The sequence below is a fragment of the Rhamphochromis sp. 'chilingali' genome (assembly GCF_963969265.1).
Source record: "Rhamphochromis sp. 'chilingali' genome assembly, chromosome: 4".
Lineage (NCBI taxonomy): Eukaryota > Metazoa > Chordata > Actinopteri > Cichliformes > Cichlidae > Rhamphochromis > Rhamphochromis sp. 'chilingali'.
Genome location: NC_137948.1, coordinates 24,822,152 through 24,840,966, shown reverse-complemented (window position 1 = coordinate 24,840,966; position 18,815 = coordinate 24,822,152). Strand labels below are relative to the sequence as shown.

The window sequence follows — 18,815 nt, the reverse complement described above, 5'->3', positions numbered from 1 at the left end:
GTTTTAAAGCCACCACAATCATTCCGGTTCCAAAAAAGTCATCTCCCTCCTGCTTTAATGACTACCGTCCTGTTGCACTTACTCCCATCCTGATGAAGTGCTTCGAACGACTAGTCATGCAACACATCAAGACTGTCCTGCCCCCCTCCCTGGATCCCTTCCAGTTTGCGTATCGGCCCAACCGCTCAACCGATGATGCCATCTCCACTGCACTCCACTCAGCACTCACACACCTGGACAAAAAAGACTCATATGTTCGAATGCTGTTCATAGATTTCAGTTCAGCATTCAACACTATAATCCCCCAACAGCTCACTCAAAAACTGGTCCAGCTGGGGCTCAACACCTCACTGTGCAACTGGCTGTTGGATTTCCTCACCGGAAGACCTCAAACAGTACGGGTCGGCAGTAATACATCCAGCACCATCATTTTAAACACGGGGGCCCCGCAGGGATGTGTGCTGAGCCCCCTCCTCTTCACTCTGCTGACCCATGACTGCACTCCATCATACAGCTCCAACCTCTTCATCAAGTTTGCGGACGACACAACGGTGGTGGGTCTCATTAGCAACAGGGATGAGACCGACTACAGAAGTGAGGTGAGACGCCTGGCCACGTGGTGTGCTGACAACAATCTCTCTCTGAATGTGGAGAAGACGAAGGAGATTGTTGTGGACTTCAGGAGAATGCACACCCAACATGCTCCTCTGACCATTGACGGAGCGTCTGTGGAGAGAGTGAGCAGCACCAAGTTCTTGGGTGTGCACATCACAGAGGATCTCTCCTGGACGTACAACACCACAGCACTGGCCAAGAAATCACAGCAGCGTCTCTTCTTTCTCCGCAAACTAAGAAGAGCAGGAGCACCAGCCCCCATCATGCACACTTTCTACAGAGGCACCATCGAGAGCATCCTGTCGAGCTGCATCACTGTGTGGTTTGGAGCCTGCAATGCGTCCTGTCACAGAACCCTCCAACGCATAGTGAGAGCTGCAGAGAGGATCATTGGTGTCTCTCTCCCCTCCCTCCAGGACATTTACAGCACCCGTCTCACTAAAAAAGCCCTTTGCATAGCGGCTGATCCCACGCACCCAATGCAAAGCTTCTTCAAGCTGCTGCCGTCGGGGAGGAGACTGCGGAGTCTCCAGGCCAGGACCAGCAGGCTGAAGGACAGCTTCATCCATCAGGCTGTCAGGAAGCTTAACTCCCTCCCGATTCTGCCCCCTCTCCCCTCTCTCCTCCACGGTCTCACTGAACTCTGTCACACACACTCACACACACACACTCTCTGACTCACTCACTGGCCTGCACCAGTTACCAGTCACTTTGTGGAGCATTGGACTGCCATTACCTCATAAGACTTTGTGTTACACTATCTCATACCGTACATTACCAAATCTCCATTTGCACTATTTGCCTATTTGCACTACTCTGCCTGGTTTGCACTCAATGTCATTTACCCTTATATTGTATATTGTATAGCTTTCTTGTTATATGTAAAATTGTATTATATTATTTAATTTTTTTTACTTTAAAATATTTTACTTGCATTTTTAATCACTCTTATATTTAAATGTTCATTTTCTATTTTATCTAGGGATTGAGAGTAACGAAGTTTCTATTCTCTGTATGTCCTGTACATGTGGCAGAATTGACAATAAAGTTGACTTTGACTTGACTTTGACTGTTATTTTAACTGCCCGTGGATTTTCTCTTGACATTTTTCATCGCTTTTCCAAAACCTGAGTTAAAGTTGGCTGTTCCGGTCCACACTGCTGACATTTTGTTTAGCCTTGCTACAGCAGCCTCCAGTTTCTCTTTTTTATCTGGAGCCACCAGTCTCACTCGCCTAACCCTGTGCCTGTTTAGCGCGGGATGTTCCCCTAGTGGCCAATCTAAAAAACTGCAACAGAAATGACAAGCCACCCTCTAATTAATGAAATAAGTTAGTATCGGTTCATGGTATTGGTTAACTTTTACGAGTATGAGTACACACACATTTTACAGTATCGGCCCCGATACCCGATACCAGTATCGGTGCATCCCTACTTTAACTTCTTCACTCCTATTTAGTACAGGGGGATCTGCCAGCCCCCTTCGAGGCCTTCCCCAAACTGCAGCTCAATTCTTGTCCAAGCATTTACCTTTACCTACTGAAACCCTGTCAAACTTAAAATGAGGATGTAAGCCCAGCTAGTAAATTGTAGGTAACACTTCGTCTAACACACAGACACAGAGTCATCGGTCTGTGTTGCACTTTTTTTCCAACGGATGGCATGCAACACATTCCTGCCTCCTAGAACTGAAAGAGTATACCTAAAAAATGAGATTCTTGGGTTATTGTGTTTTTTTTCCATCCATCCATCCATCCAGGCAAAAAAGTATTTAGTCAGCCACCGATTGTGCAAGTTCCCCCACTTAAAATGATGACAGAGGTCAGTAATTTGCACCAGAGGTACACTTCAACTGTGAGAGACAGAATGTGAAAAAAAAAATAAGAAAAACCATGAATCCACATGGTAGGATTTGTAAAGAATTTATTCGTAAATCAGGGTGGAAAATAAGTATTTGGTCAATAACAAAAATACAACTCAATACTTTGTAACATAACCTTTGTTGGCAATAACAGAGGTCAAACGTTTACTATAGGTCTTTACCAGGTTTGCACACACAGTAGCTGGTATTTTGGCCCATTCCTCCATGCAGATCTTCTCGAGAGCAGTGATGTTTTGAATGTGTGTGTGAATGGGTGGATGACTGAATGTAGTGTAAAGCGCTTTGGGGTCCTATGGACTAGAAAAGCGCTATACAAATGCAGGCCATTTACCATTTACCATGTTTTGGGGCTGTCGCCGAGCAACACGGACTTTCAACTCCCGCCACAGATTTTCTATGGGGTTGAGGTCTGGAGACTGGCTAGGCCACTCCAGGACTTTCAAATGCTTCTTACGGAGCCACTCCTTTGTTGCCCGGGCGGTGTGTTTTGGATCATTGTCATGTTGGAAGACCCAGCCTCTTTTCATCTTCAAAGTTCTCACTGATGGAAGGAGGTTTTGGCTCAAAATCTCACGATACATGGCCCCATTCATTCTGTCCTTAACACGGATCAGTCGTCCTGTCCCCTTGGCAGAAAAACAGCCCCATAGCATGATGTTTCCACCCCCATGCTTCACAGTAGGTATGGTGTTCTTGGGATGCAACTCAGTATTCTTCTTCCTCCAAACAGGACGAGTTGAGTTTATACCAAAAAGTTCGACTTTGGTTTCATCTGACCACATGACATTCTCCCAATCCTCTGCTGTATCATCCATGTGCTCTCTGGCAAACTTCAGATGTGCCTGGACATGCACTGGCTTCAGCAGCGGAACACGTCTGGCACTGCGGGATTTGATTCCCTGCCGTTGTAGTGTGTTACTGATGGTGACCTTTGTCACTTTGGTCCCAGCTCTCTGCAGGTCATTCACCAGGTCCCCCCGTGTGGTTCTGGGATCTTTGCTCACCGTTCTCATGATCATTTTGACCCCACGGGATGAGATCTTGCGTGGAGCCCCAGATCGAGGGAGATTATCAGTGGTCTTGTATGTCTTCCATTTTCTGATGATTGCTCCCACAGTTGATTTTTTTCACACCAAGCTGCTTGCCTATTGTAGATTCACTCTTCCCAGTCTGGTGCAGGTCTACAATACTTTTCCTGGTGTCCTTCGAAAGCTCTTTGGTCTTGGCCATGGCGGAGTTTGGAGTCTGACTGTTTGAGGCTGTGGACAGGTGTCTTTTATACAGATGATGAGTTCAAACAGGTGCCATTCATACAGGTAACGAGTGGGGGACAGAAAAGCTTCTTACAGAAGACGTTACAGGTCTGTGAGAGCCAGAGATTTTCCTTGTTTGAGGTGACCAAATACTTATTTTCCACCCTGATTTACGAATAAATTCTTTACAAATCCTACCATGTGGATTCATGGATTTTTTTTTTCACATTCTGTCTCTCACAGTTGAAGTGTACCTCTGGTGCAAATTACTGACCTCTGTCATCATTTTAAGTGGGGGAACTTGCACAATCGGTGGCTGACTAAATACTTTTTTGCCCCACTGTATGTATGTATGTATGTATGTATGTATGTATGTATGTATGTAGGTAGGTAGGTAGGTAGGTAGGTAGGTAGGTAGGTAGGTAGGTAGGTAGGTAGGTAGGTAGGTAGGTAGGTAGGTAGGTAGGTAGGTAGGTAGGTAGGTAGGTAGGTAGATAGATAGATAGATAGATAGATAGATAGATAGATAGATAGATAGATAGATAGATAGATAGATAGATAGATAGATAGATAGATAGATAGATAGATAGATAGATAGATAGATAGATAGATAGATAGATAGATAGATAGATAGATAGATAGATAGATAGATAGATAGATAGATAGATAGATAGATAGATAGATAGATAGATAGATAGATAGATAGATAGATAGATAGATAGATAATTAAAAAAACAAAAACAGGCCCATCTGCAGCTTTGCAACAGTCCATATATCTTATGTGTTCAATAGAGCCGAAGCTTACAACAGCAAAAAGAACCGAGACAGAGTTTATGATGAAAGATCTAAAGCTTGATCTTTAGGTTTTCAGCAACGGCCTCGACCACAAGATCCAAGCCCTGAACCACAGATGCAGCGTCTGTGGAGCTCGACACCTTCTGCAACGACATTTCTTGATGAACTCTTCACCTGCCCGAAACAAACCAAACCCAACGTTATCCAGATATTGCACACATTTCACAGGATTAATGATCTGGTTGTTCATGTTTGCTTGTTTGTTTCTTTGTTAATTTATTTCAAACATGTAAACAATATACAGGTACATTTGGTAAAGAAAATAAGAGATAAAAAAAAGAAATACTATACAAAATCAATACATTTCAATATTTCTACCGTTCTGGTTCATTTACATGTTGAAAGGGAGTGGGAAGAAGTACACACTTATTTAATCCCACCCCTTTGCCATAAGTTATCAGTTAATATTTAGTCAGCTTCCTTACTGATATAATCTGTAATAAAAATAGTGAACAGATATCTGAATACAATATATACTATATACTATAATATCACATCATGAAATTTTTTAAATAGAGACATTCACTCAATTTCAATATTCCCTTTCTTTATAGTTCGAGAAGATCATATTTTTATAACTCTTTTTGAGCTGTTTCATGTTTGGACATTGCTTTAGTTCCATATTCAGACTGTTCCACAGTTTCACTCCATGAACAGAAGCACAAAAGCTTTTTCTTGTAGCACGTACCTTCCCTGTTTTGAAGTCACAAAAACCCCTTAAATTATAACTTACTTCTTTCAAAGAAAACATACTCTGAATTTTTTTTTTTGCTTTGAATAGAATTTGTGGGGTTTGGAATTTCACTAGATCAGCAATTTTCAATATTTCAGACTGCAAAAATAGTGAGTTTGTATGTTCCCTATAACCTGCATTGTGGATGATTTGAACTGCTTTATTTTTTTGAAGAGTAAAAAGTGAATGTAATGTTGTTTTATAGTTGTTGCCCCAGACCTCTGCACAGTAGCTTAAGTCTGGTGAAACCAGTGAACAGTAGCCTGTTAACTGCACCTCTGCCTTATCTTAAACTTCTTCTCGCCACTCTTGAGGCTGCCTTCAGTTGTTTTAATGGACTTTTTGAGGATGCTGTCACCCGCGTCAACCACTGTGACAGAGTAGCCCGTTGATGTGGCAACCTTTAAAGAAAACGGTTCAAGATCATTTCAAAGCCATCGCTGCTTGTTATTTTTGGAAGGAGACGTGATCAACACAAATATTAATATAACATTAACCATAAAACTTTGAAGAAAAGTGACCTTGATGATAAGTTCATGGCTCCTTTACATTAAATCTGTCTTAGTTGTTTTTACATAACCTTGTTGACAGATGGCACTGTGCAGATATACAAACGCCATGTAAGCAGATTGCTGTGCATTTTGAGCAAACAGCATGCGGAGAACTCAACTGAAGCACCGTGTGGAGTGTTTACTTTAGGCAAAGCATAAGAACACAAGAGTAAGCACTGAAAAATGATGTAGATTAAATTCTGTAGAATGCAGAGGACACACAGAAGAGGAAAAATAGCTTCCCTTTTCTTAAAAAAGAAAGCAACAGGAACTGCAAAGACATGATAAGTTGTACACTGCCAGTTCATTCTTGTGTACATATTTTCCAGTGCTGCTTACTGGGTAAACAACAATAGAAAGAGCCTACCTGGAAACAAAAAACCCTGCAAGTGAACCATTATCTTGGACGAAGAAATGTGGTCTGAAAAACAAATCCTGATCATGATTGGGGATCAATGAAGCATTTGGTGAAATCAAATAATTAAATAAATCTATAGTACAACTCAAAGCTGTTTAGTGGTGAAAACACAACAGGAAGAAAACGCAAGTGATTGGGACTAGCTGTAAGAAAAAAGTTACTACTGAAGTGCTGTGTTCACAACTTTCTTCTTTTCTTGACACCTTTCTCACCACTTATCAGTGACTCACACTCCCAGAATATTTTTTGTTGTAGGAATAGCCTATACACTATACAGTAGTGTACAAAAGTCTTGAGCAACACAGGATCTTTTTTTATGTTTTACCCAATGCTGACTTACTGCTTGGTATGATCACATCTATTCTTCGAGCAGTATTCAGGAATAGTTCTCCAGCCTGAAGCTGTCTTTCAGGCCCATTTTATGAAATTATTCAAAAATAATTTAGTTCTTTCACACAAAATGTCCTCTCTGTGAATAGTATATTTTATTCATCCAACTTCCAAATCAAAAGTAGAATTAAAAAGTCCTATGTCTTTCTTTCATCAGTGTGCATACTGTAATTCTTGTGTGCGCAGAGCAAAGTTGCACATTATGAGCATTTATTTCTAATGAGAGTTGGCCGCTGTCATAACAGCAAATGTCTGAAAGCATCTCAGATACCTGTTTCTGTTCCCAAAGTTGCTATGAAAAACGTAAATCAGTCCATAAAAGAGAATTGAGGATCCAAAAGTATGAATTCATATGAATTCTGCACCAGTCAGGGCAGACAGAGTCAGACTCTGCTCAAAGGTTGAGTGGCTTTATGTCCGTTACTAAAACAAACCCCAAAACCTAAAAAAAAAATACATTAAAGCAGTGTTACTGTAATTATTATAATAATCATTCTATAATTTATTTCATTGTTCTGTGCACACAGCAATCACTAGTAATAGTGTCAAAGACCGTGTGAAAACAACACTTTTATGCTATCAACTTTTAAAATGATATTATGAACTTTTTAGCAAACAAAGCTTTATTTAAACCTTTTGTCTTTTGGATACATCATGAAAGTTCTGACGGAGAAACCTGAGTCAGCTGGGATCGGTAACAGCATCAGGAACACCGCCACACTGAGCACTGGAGCCCCTCAGGGCTGTGTGCTCAGCCCACTGCTGTTCACTTTGATGACTCACAACTGTGTTGCACGGTTTTCTTTTTTTTCTTTTTTTTTGCAGTTTGCAATTTTTGCACACTTGCACTTTATGTAGTCCTGTGCTGATTGTCTGTTATATGTAACACCGTGGTCTTGGAGGAACGCTGTCTCGCTTCACTGTCATTTCAGCCACTCCACGTGGCTGAAATGACAATAAAGCCACTTGAGTTGACTTGAAAGTCCAGTATGAAAGTATCCATCATAGCAACTTCAAAAGTTTAGTTTGAGGGCTGCCTTCTATGGCACAACCACTTACATTTTAGTCTTTGTCTTAACAATATCATCATTCTTCTATTACCATTAAAATGTTTTCCTTTTTTAACTGATGCTCATAAATATGATACCTGCACATCCAATAAGTCATCGATATCTCTCACTCTAAAAATAACAACAGACAGCAAGTATTTAAAAATCTCTTTATTCAGCTTTAAAATTCGCTGGACACTGAAAGGAAACTGACAGGCTGACTTAGCAAACAGTTGCTCTTTAATGCACACGGCAAAGGCACTTATCTATTCCAGTGTCTGATCAGTTGTTGAGCTAGTTTCAGTGATCAATGCACACATTCACAGCAGATCACTTGTGCTTGTAGAATCCCTCTCCTGTCTTTATGCCAAGTTTGCCCTCTGCAACCAGCTTGTTCAGCAGGTCACTCGAATCAAAGAGAGGGTTCTTAGGATCCTTTGTCTTGAAGGCTAAAGACATACAGACAGACGGTCCCATCTCATCACAGGCTGTCACATGTTTAAATCAAAATCACATAAACAACTACAGTGTCTATGGATTTTTACTCACCTTCAATAACAGCCTTTACTATGTCTAGTCCTACATAATCAGCAAGTTCAAATGGCCCCATGGGATAACCAGCGCCGAGTTTCATACCAATGTCAATGTCTTCTTTGGATGCATCGCCTGAGAGGTTAGAAAAACAGAATATCAACAAAGTTAGAGGAATCGGTGAAAAGCTTGAAGGATGCTTGAAGGAGCTGTAGAAACAGCAGGTACACACACCTCTCTCATACAACCGGATGGCCTCCATCATGCATGGAACAAGTAGACGGTTCACAATGAATCCAGAGGTATCCTGAATGAAGAGAGGTTCAACATGATTAAGGTTTTAGTTCCACACTAAAGACAGAAAGCAGAGTTGTTCACATGTGTACTCTGTTAAATCATTGCCAAAACAATGTAGTTTTCTCTGGTCCCCTCCTCAATCAGACCAGCAGGGACATGTTTAGTCGCATGTTCTCCTTAAATTGCTGGCTGTCTGAGTCGTGTCCCAGAAATGATGTAGGCTTCATAGATAATTGGCAAACCTTCTGGAGGAAACCTGGTCTTGTTAGGAGAGACGGCATCCATCCCACTTTGGATGGAGCAGCTCTCATTTCTAGAAATATGGACAAATTTATTAAACCCCCCAAAATATGACTATCCAGAGTTGGGACCAGGAAGCAGAGTTGCAGTCTTACACGCCTCTCTGCAGCTTCTCTCCTCCTGCTACCCCCCCCAAAACCCATCTCCATTGAGACTGTGTCAGCTCCCAAAAAGACAAAAAACAAACTAAAAACCAGCAACAAACAACTTAAACATAAAAAAATTACAAAGAAAGAACAATACAGTATCCACATCTGAACCAAAGAGTAAAACATTGAGGATTATTAAATATTAGGTCTCTCTCCTCCAAGTCTCTGTTAGTACATGACTTAATAATTGATCAACAAATCAATTTACTCTGCCTTACAGAAACCTGGTTGCAGCAGGATGATTCTGTTAGTTTAAATGAATCAACACCCCCGGGCCCCGAGTCATTCTAACTACCAGAAACCTTGAAGCACAGGCTGAGGGGGCGGTGTGGCAGCAATTTTTCACACCAGCCTATTAATTAACGAAAGACCAAGACAGACTTTTAATTCATTTGAAAGCCTGATGCTTAACATTGTCCACACCAGCTGTGAAACTCAGAAACCAGTCTTACTTGTTATCATCTATCGTCCACCTGGGCCTTACACAGAGTTTCTCTCTGATTTCTCAGACTTTATATCTAATTTAGTTCTGAGCTCAGATAAAATAATTATTGTGGGTGATTTTAACATCCATGTAGATGCTAAAAATGACAGCCTCAACATGGCATTTAATCTGTTATTAGACTCAATTGGCTTCTCTCAAAATGTAAAAGAACCCACCCACCACTTTAATCACACTCTAGATCTTGTTTTAACATATGGCATAGAAACTGAACATTTAACAGTGTTTCCTGAAAACCCTCTCCTGTCTGATCATTTCCTGATAACATTTACATTTACAATAATTGATTACATAGCAGGGGAGAGTAGACTTTATCAAAGTAGATGTCTTTCTGAAAGCGCTGTAACTAAGTTTAAGAATATAATCCACCCACTGTTAGCATCTTCAGTACCCATAGAGCAGAGCAGCTATCTGAATACTACCCCATCAACCAAATTATTATCTTGTTAATAATTTTACCTCCTCACTACGTACGACTCTGGATACTGTAGCTCCTGTGAAAACTAAGGCCTCAAATCAGAAGTACCTGACTCCGTGGTATAATTCTCAAACACGTACCCTAAAGCAGATGACTCGTAATCTGGAGAGGAAATGGCGTGTCACAAATTTAGAGGATCATCATTTAGCCTGAAGAAATAGTTTGTTGCTTTATAAGAAAGCCCTCCGCAAAGCCAGAACATCTTACTATTCGTCACTGATTGAAGAAAATAAGAACAACCCCAGGTTTCTCTTCAGCACTGTAGCCAGGCTGACAAAAAGTCAGAGCTCTTTTGAGCCAACAATCCCTTTAACGTTAACTAGTAATGACTTCATGAACTGCTTCACAAATAAAATTTTAATCATTAGAGAAAAAATTAACCATAATCATCCCACAGATGTAATATTATCTACAGCTACTCTTAGTACCATTGATGTTAAGTTAGACTCTTTTTCTCCAATTGATCTTTCTGAGTTAACTTCAATAATTACTTCCTCCAAACCATCAACGTGTCTTTTAGACCCCATTCCTACAAAACCGCTCAAAGAAGTCCTGCCATTAATTAATTCTTCGATCTTAAATATGATCAACCTATCTCTAATGATCGGCTATGTACCACAGGCCTTCAAGCTGGCTGTAGTTAAACCTTTACTCAAAAAGCATCTCTAGACCCAGCAGTCTTAGCTAATTATAGGCCAATCTCCAACCTTCCTTTCATATCAAAAATCCTTGAAAGAGAAGTTGTCAAACAAATCTCTAAAGTTAGAAATATCCTGTCTCAGAGCGACGCTGAAAAACTAGTTCATGCATTTATTACTTCCAGGCTGGACTACTGTAATTCATTATTATCAGGATGTCCTAAAAACTCGCTGAAAAGCCTTCAGCTAATCCAAAATGCTGCAGCAAGAGTCCTGACAGGGACCAGAAAGAGAGAGCATATTTCTCCTGTTTTGGCTTCCCTTCATTGGCTTCCTGTTAAATCCAGAATTGAATTCAAAATCCTGCTCCTCACATACAAGGTCTTAAATAATCAGGCCCCATCTTATCTTAATGACCTTGTAGTACCATATCACCCTATTAGAGCACTTCGCTCTCGCTCTGCAGGCCTACTTGTTGTTCCTAGAGTATTTAAAAGTAGAATGGGAGGCAGAGCCTTCAGTTTTCAGGCCCCTCTTGTGTGGAACCAGCTTCCAGTTTGGATTCGGGAGACAGACACTATCTCTACTTTCAAGATTAGGCTTAAAACTTTCCTTTTTGCTAAAGCATATAGTTAGGGCTGGACCAGGTGATCCTGAATCCTCTCTTAGTTATTCTGCAATAGACGTAGGCTGCCGGGGATTCCCATGATGCATTGAGTTTTTCCTTTCCAGCCACCTTTCTCACTCACTATGTGTTAATAGCAGAGGTGGGACCAAGTCATTGTTTTGCAAGTCTCAAGTCAAGTCTCAAGTAATGTCAGGCAAGTCAGAGTCGAGTCTCAAGTCACTGGTGTAAAAGTCCGAGTCAAGTCACAAGTCTGAAACTTTGAATTTCAAGTCCTTTCGAGTCTTTAAAAAAAACAAACGAAAAAATAATGTTGCAGTTATATGCTAACATGTAATTTTTAACATGTAATTTTTAAATCTGTGTTTTTCTCAACACATGACAAAATAGTGAACTTAGAAAATATACACAAATTGTGAAATTGCACCTCTTTAAAATGCAGCTCAATTAAACCTAGCTCCAAGAATAATTTTCACCGACAGTTCTGAGATAAGCTGCATGTTATTCTTGGATGCGGTTGTAGGACCAGCTTTAAAATCGCATGACAAAAATATCATACACATTAAAAAAAACTGCATCACCAACGTAGCCTGGACAACATTTGCTAGTTAGATGAAGTCAGCTATCTCATTGTAGCATATTTATATGCATATTTATAATCATACGGTTCTTGGAGTGAGTGCATACACTCATGAAGTTTAGTAACTTCCGGTCACTGCAACAAGCCCAGGTACAGTTTACCGCCGGATGGGTGCAGGACCTTGAAATGCACCGTGTAGAACGAAAGACCATCGTACGTATCATAAGTTTACCAGTCTCACAAATCGTCTTCATAAATACACATTCCTTAACCGTTTATTAATAGGACCTTTGAGCTCAACGGTAATTAATTAGTAGTGGAAATAATTTCTGGTAGCATCACAGAAATGTAGCAGTGACAACAATATTGTATGCTGTAATCGTACTGGGCAATTAGTGATACAAAAAACCTGTTTTATCCTGTGAATAAAAGTATATGTTTTTGTCAGTGTACCATAATAACAGAAGCGAAACGCAATATTGTGTCAGGACAATTCACTATTTATGCACAATAAATAAAGGAGCATAGCGCGACAATTTCTGTTCTTGCTTGTAACCTATATCACCAATTATGTTATGAAAATGACGTATTAACTACTAAAAAACACTGACCTTCGTGTAAATGCTTGGAGCAGACTAACCTGTGAGCTGGAGTGTTCTGGGACGTTATATTTGATCTTTGAATGGCTGCAATCCAGGCCATCCGTCGCGTCTTTGTTACTTCGGAAACATGGCTCGAACAATTTCTCTTCAACGACGTAATCCGATAAAACCGATCTCTTTACCCGTCGGCTTCCCGTGGCTGTCATGCGACCGGCTATTGCAGTTAATAATACAACAGCTTCTTGACATTTTTGTGTTTCTTTTTATCGCTGTATAACTGATTTTAATTGAAAGCCTGCGTGCGCTAGTACCGCTTGCCACGAGTTCCCAGAATCCTTTGCGGTTCTACCCGTGAATGACGTCACATTTTCAATCTCTATATAATATGCATGTTAAATTTTATATTTGGGGTAAAATATCAAGTCTTTTCAAGTAAACCGGTTCAAGTCCAATTCAAGTCCCAAGTCATTGGTGTAAAAGTCCAAGTCAAGTCACAAGTCTTAGAACATTTTTTCAAGTCAAGTCTAAAGTCATAAAATTAATGACTCGAGTCTGACTCGAGTCCAAGTCATGTGACTCGAGTCCACACCTCTGGTTAACAGACCTCTCTGCATTGAATCATATCTGTTATTAACCTCTGTCTCTCTTCCACAGCATGTCTTTATCCTGTTTTCCTTCTCTCACCTCAACCGGTCGCAGCAGATGGCCGCCCCTCCCTGAGCCTGGTTCTGCTGGAGGTTTCTTCCTGTTAAAAGGGAGTTTTTCCTTCCCACTGTCGCCAAAGTGCTTGCTCATAGGGGGTCATATGATTGTTGGGCTTTTCTCTGTATCTACTGTACAATATAAAGCGCCTTGAGGTGACTTTTGTTGTGATTTGGCCAGTGTTGGGAAGGTTACTTTTAAAATGTATTCCGTTACAGAATACATGCCCCAAAATGTATTCTGTAACGTATTCCGTTACGTTACTCAATGAGAGTAACGTATTCTGAATACTTTGGATTACTTAATATATTATCGTGCTTTTTACAACAACGTGAATGTACTATTGCTGTGTGATTTATTACTATTACTGAAGGTCCGCGACTCCGAACTGTAGTAAAGGGACCTCTGGCTAATACGGCGGGGTCCCTGTCGGCTCGTAGCCGAAAACTAGCTTTACTTTGTTGTGTGGGTCAACTTTTCTTGCGAGAGACAGAGAGAGGCGTTGAAAGACTGCTCCAACGGAACTTATTGTTTTCGGAGGAAAACACGAACACGGTGTACAGTCGAGTCTTAATAGCTTACTTACAACTGGGCTCGTCAGGCACTCTTCTTGGCTGCAGTGGTTATTATTATATTTACATGCTTCCAGCTCCCGTTTTTCCTCGACGACAACTCGTACCTTTCCACTCGCCTTTTTCTCCCTCCTCGCGCTCACAGACACATAACGTGTATGGCAGTGCATTCTCCCTGCAACACGGACTATACTGTCCATGATGCTACATTCTTTAGAGCTATGCTTGTAGCATAATGCCTGTTAGCTTAGCACAACAACAACAACGAAAAGGCGCTCTCTCACCAGTCAGGAAACACACAGTCGCAGAAAGAGAGAGAGAGCGTCGCCCTGTAACCATGGCAACCGTAACGCTGCCGCCTGGAACGAAAGAACGTAGCTGTCAAACAAAACCCAAACAGTCCTGACCCGCGACAATATGAAACAGGAAAGTACCGCAGTGTAATCCATTTATTTCAACAAAGTAACTGTATTCTGAATACCACCTTTTTAAACGGTAACTGTAACGGAATACAGTTACTCATATTTTGTATTCTAAATACGTAACGGCGGTACATGTATTCCGTTACTCCCCAACACTGGATTTGGCGCTATATAAATAAAACTGAATTGAATTGAACTAATGTGTGCAGAAAAAGGAAGACTAAAAGTCCCTATTAAGACTTTTGTGACCTGCGGCTCAGGGAGTAGAGCAGGTCATCTACAAATCGGTGGATCAATACCTGGCTCAATGCATCCTTTTATTTTTTTTATTTATGCCCCAAGCGTGAGTGTGTGTGAATGTTGGACAAAGCACTTAGGTATAGATGAAACTATGAATGAACATGCTTGGTGTTTGGTGAATAAGACTTGTAGTAACAAAAAAAAAAAACAACTTTGTGTTTTCTTGAGTAGACAAGCACTACAAAAGTCCATTTAAATACACACAAAATAAGTGTGCATGTGAAATTCAGCCTTGGATTCATGAAGCATGCATATTACTACAGTGTGCATGTTAGCAAATAGCTTGACATGATTGAATCCCTTATTGTTATTTACTGAATTTTAACCACATTTTGCTTTACAGTATTTTGGGAAACTATAAATTCTGCACCACTTCCAGCTGCTGCTGTCGGCCTCATCGTAACCACTTGCACTTGTGTGTCTGCTATGCACGCTGGATTTGGTTCAACGAGGGTGGTGAGCGAAGCTTTGCTTCTGGAGTGGCGAAAACACAGTGGCACACACCACAGCTCAGGTTGTGTGGGCCAAATGTTCTCCGTCAGCAGCTGCATGAAGTTACACTAGTGCTGACAGTCTGACTGTCTTTTTTTAAATGGGTGGAGTTGAAGAATTTTATGATCAAACCTCATAGTTCTGTGGGTAATATTGGGTAAGGTTTAGTGCAGTGTAGTGAAAACAGGTTATGTTTCTTGTGTCAACACAGCAGCTCAGAACCGACCTTTGAAGCAGACCTGCAGTATCTGGTACCAAGACTTCAAGATTTAACACAGACGGCCACAGCAATCCAATACACTGAGCATGTGCAAGCCATTTTCTTACCATCTAATACAACACATCCCAGACCTTAACGTGAGCCACTGATACAAAATGAGCAACTTTATTGCTTAAGCTATAGGCAAAAACTCCTCACCTTGCAGGACACTGGTGTTTTTCCAAGCACTTTGCTGAAGTCCAGGAGGGAATCCAAAGTGTCTTGGCTTGTTGCAGGAGTTCCAATCACCTGTGGAAGATGGAGACTTTAGCAGCTTTTGTTGTAATAGTGCAATTCTAATAATACAGGGTTTGCCCAAGATATAGTAATTCTATAACTATAGTAAAGTTAAACAAAGATCACTATACTATCGTAACTATAGGATAGGCTACTTATAGTAATCCTATAAAGACATGTGTGCCTGCATGCCACTACGTGCATTATGATGTACAATACACAAAAAACTCAAGACAGATCCTGTTAGTAACTCTTTTATTGTTCTTGCAAACAGGATTCAGCTATATGAGCCAATTATACATGATATACATGTATAAATGTGTTATATTACTTCCTGGTATTTAAAGATGTTTATTTGTGTTGTATCTTGTTAAATAAAGAAAATGAACGTGCTAATAATGATTCTTTTCTTAAGACCCTACCTCTACCAGCTTCATCATAGCAACTGGGTTGAAGAAGTGAAGGCCACCGAATCTGTCTTGCCTGTTGGTGGAGCTGGCGATGTCACAGATAGACAGCGAGGATGTGTTACTGGCAAAGATGGTGTGCCTAAAGAAAGAAATCAACACATATCACAGACATCAGTTGATAAAGCAGAAATACGCCTTTTATTGCCTTTAACAAGGCCATGATCAACTTACTTAACTTACTTGATCTGTAACATGGTCACTACAAGAAAGGCAAGCAATGTCTGGGCGTGTTGCGTGTTGGTGTCCATTATGTAAATTACTGCCATCTTGTGGCTACAGCTGGGTACTGTCTCTGGACACTGGCTTGACTACAAGCCATTGGAGTCTACAGTCTGTCATTTTTTGAGCATTTCCAAGTCCTCTTAACAAAAGTAGACCCTGGCAAGCTGGGAGACAAGTATTTTCTGACTGATTACACAGTGTGGATAAACAATCAGCTGTCTGTGAAGTTACTCCTGCTTCTTACACTAATGGAGAATATTTTTCTCTTTTAATTTTTATACTTTGTTTAAAACCTGCTAATAATATTTACAACATTTTATTTATAGTGGGGTGTATCTTTATAAGGTGGTACTGCTGCTTTTCCTAAAGCATACATCTGAATAATTCCCCCCTTACTGGCCATGGTAAGCTAATGGTGAACACTTTAATGATCACTATCCTACAAGTCTTTCTGACTGTGCCAAAAGGTGTTCACATTCAGGCAGAGTGTGCAAGCTGATGCTGAACTCTGAGAGATAAATCAGCATAGAAAAGACAGGGAGCACACAATCATGAAAAAGTCTGGTCACACAATCTTAAATCAGTCTGGTCCAATTTGTTTTGCTGGATCTGGGTGGGAGGTGTCATCAAGTTTGCTTGCGTAATTGCCTTTGGGAGTTGAAAATAGATCCAAACTGGCTATATATTTAATTTAAAAAATAAATGCCATGAAAGTACATTTGTGCCACCAAAAGTCTTCATACGTGCATACACTACTTGTCATTTCTTTAAGTAGTCTTCAGGAATTGCTCTCCAGGCTTCTTGAAGGAAACTCAAAACTCATCTTTGGAGGTTTGCTGCCTTTTGTTCTGTACTCTGCTGAGATGATCCCACACTGCTACAATAATATGAGGCCGATCCACGACAGTCTTCCACTGTGTATTTTTTTTATCCAGGTATGCTTTTACAGCACGGCAGTGTATTTGGGATCATTGCCATGCAGAAAAATGAAGTTGGTGCCAGTCAGGTACTTTTCTGCATTCATAATTCATTTTGACAATATCTCCAACACCACTGGCTGAAATGCAAATCATGACCTCTCCGATCTTGAGGTCAAAGGCCTTATAGTATGAATCTGAAAACCCTACGTCTCCTTGATCGTGGGTTCACAGGGTTAGTTGAACACCAGACTGAGAGTTCAATAAATGACAGGAAAGTCTGGCTCCTTGGAAGCAACATATAAAGAAATGAGGGGTGGCTCAAGACTTTTGCACATCATTGTATGTTAGGTGATCTAAGCCAAGAGCTAAAAGCTTTACACTTTACACAAATAAACAGAACTGAAGGAGAGCTTACGATGGTGCCAACTTGTCGAGCCTACTGAAAAGATCCTGCTTGATCTTTAGATTTTCAACAATGGCCTCCACCACAAGATCCGAGCCCTGAACGGCAGATTCAGCATCTGTCGAGGTCGACACCTTCTGCACAATTTTCTTGATGAACTCTTCACCTGCCTGAAACAAACCAAACAACATTTTTAAGAAACTGCTCAAATTTCATGGTGTGGCTGATATTGCTGCTCATTTTGTCAGTAAATTTACAGCCTCTCACTTCTGGCTTATCGGAAAACTTCTTCTTCGCCACTCGTTTAAGGCTCCCTTCAATTAATTTGATGGACTTTTTGAGGATGTCGTCAGACGTGTCCACCAGTGTCACAGAGTGGCCCGTTGATGCGGCAACCTTAAAGAAAGAAAATATTTCAAGATTGTTCCAAACGCAGCCACCAGTGGGGGATCGGTTTTGGTTGAATCCGACACATTCAAACTCTTTGTGGGTTAGTTTGACTAGGCTAGGCAGACATACTTGAACACCTGCCAACTACACCCAAATATAAAGTTCACTTAATGGCCACCAGGATCCTTTATATGGTAACTTTACTGACCTTGATGTGTAACATAAAAATGAAAAATCCCGGAAAACTATCACCAAATTACATAAACAGAATCTAAAAGAAAAGTGATCAAACAAAAACGTAACAGGGTCTTTGCATGCTCTCCACCAAGTTGCATCTGTCTAAACAGTTCATGAACAATCTTGCCAAGAGGTGGCTCTGAGCCCAGTACCTTATTTCAAGCTATATAACTCCACGTAAGCAGGATGTTGTGTTTACAGCACAGCTAAGAGTAAACATGAGAGAATGCAAAAAACTCTAATGCACAGAGTCAAAGTCCACTTTGATTTTTATATTTTCAACAAACTGAAATTCAAAGCGGTGTGTTTACTCTGCATGCACTAGTGTCCTGTAAGCGTAAGTGGCGATAAAAGAGGACAATAACAAGTTTTGAATAACTAGTGCTAGACAACCTGCTCAGTGCCACTATGCGAATATGACGTACGTATAACGCAGACAGCCAAATTGGCCTTAACCCATTGAAATTAACTAGCAGCTTAGCTAAACACGGGCCAGACTGCTCCTTTTTCGCTTACTCACTTGTGCAATCCCAGCACCCATCTGTCCACCTCCGATGATCGTTACATTTTTAATAACAACATTTCGGACAGCTGAAGACGAGAAGCCTCTGACGATCTGAGAAGCTGCGAAAGCCATGTTGACCGGTGTCCGCTCGGGTCCAAAGTGAAGGACACACTAATATCAGTGCACAGGAGCCCCCTAGCTGGACTAGTGAGATCCGTCTGCACCGCCGCCATCTTG

At 40.8% G+C, this 18,815-nt stretch overlaps 1 protein-coding gene across 2 annotated transcripts; it reads right to left on the bottom strand.

The window, feature by feature from the left end:
* Window positions 1-7,901: 7,901 nt before the first annotated feature.
* hadh (hydroxyacyl-CoA dehydrogenase) lies at window positions 7,902-18,780 on the bottom strand. 2 transcript variants are annotated; one of them, XM_080881219.1, is made up of 8 exons: window positions 18,594-18,774; window positions 17,714-17,842; window positions 17,459-17,616; window positions 15,854-15,980; window positions 15,354-15,443; window positions 8,511-8,583; window positions 8,295-8,411; window positions 7,902-8,194 (listed from the first exon to the last, which is right to left on the bottom strand). In XM_080881219.1, the coding sequence occupies exons 1-8, from the start codon at window positions 18,708-18,710 to the stop codon at window positions 8,076-8,078; spliced, it is 930 nt and encodes a 309-aa protein (XP_080737345.1). In that variant the 5' UTR covers window positions 18,711-18,774; the 3' UTR covers window positions 7,902-8,075. The 2 variants fall into 2 exon arrangements, with proteins under 2 accessions (XP_080737345.1, XP_080737344.1); XM_080881218.1 differs by having other exon boundaries at window positions 8,295-8,583; window positions 18,594-18,780.
* Window positions 18,781-18,815: the final 35 nt, after the last annotated feature.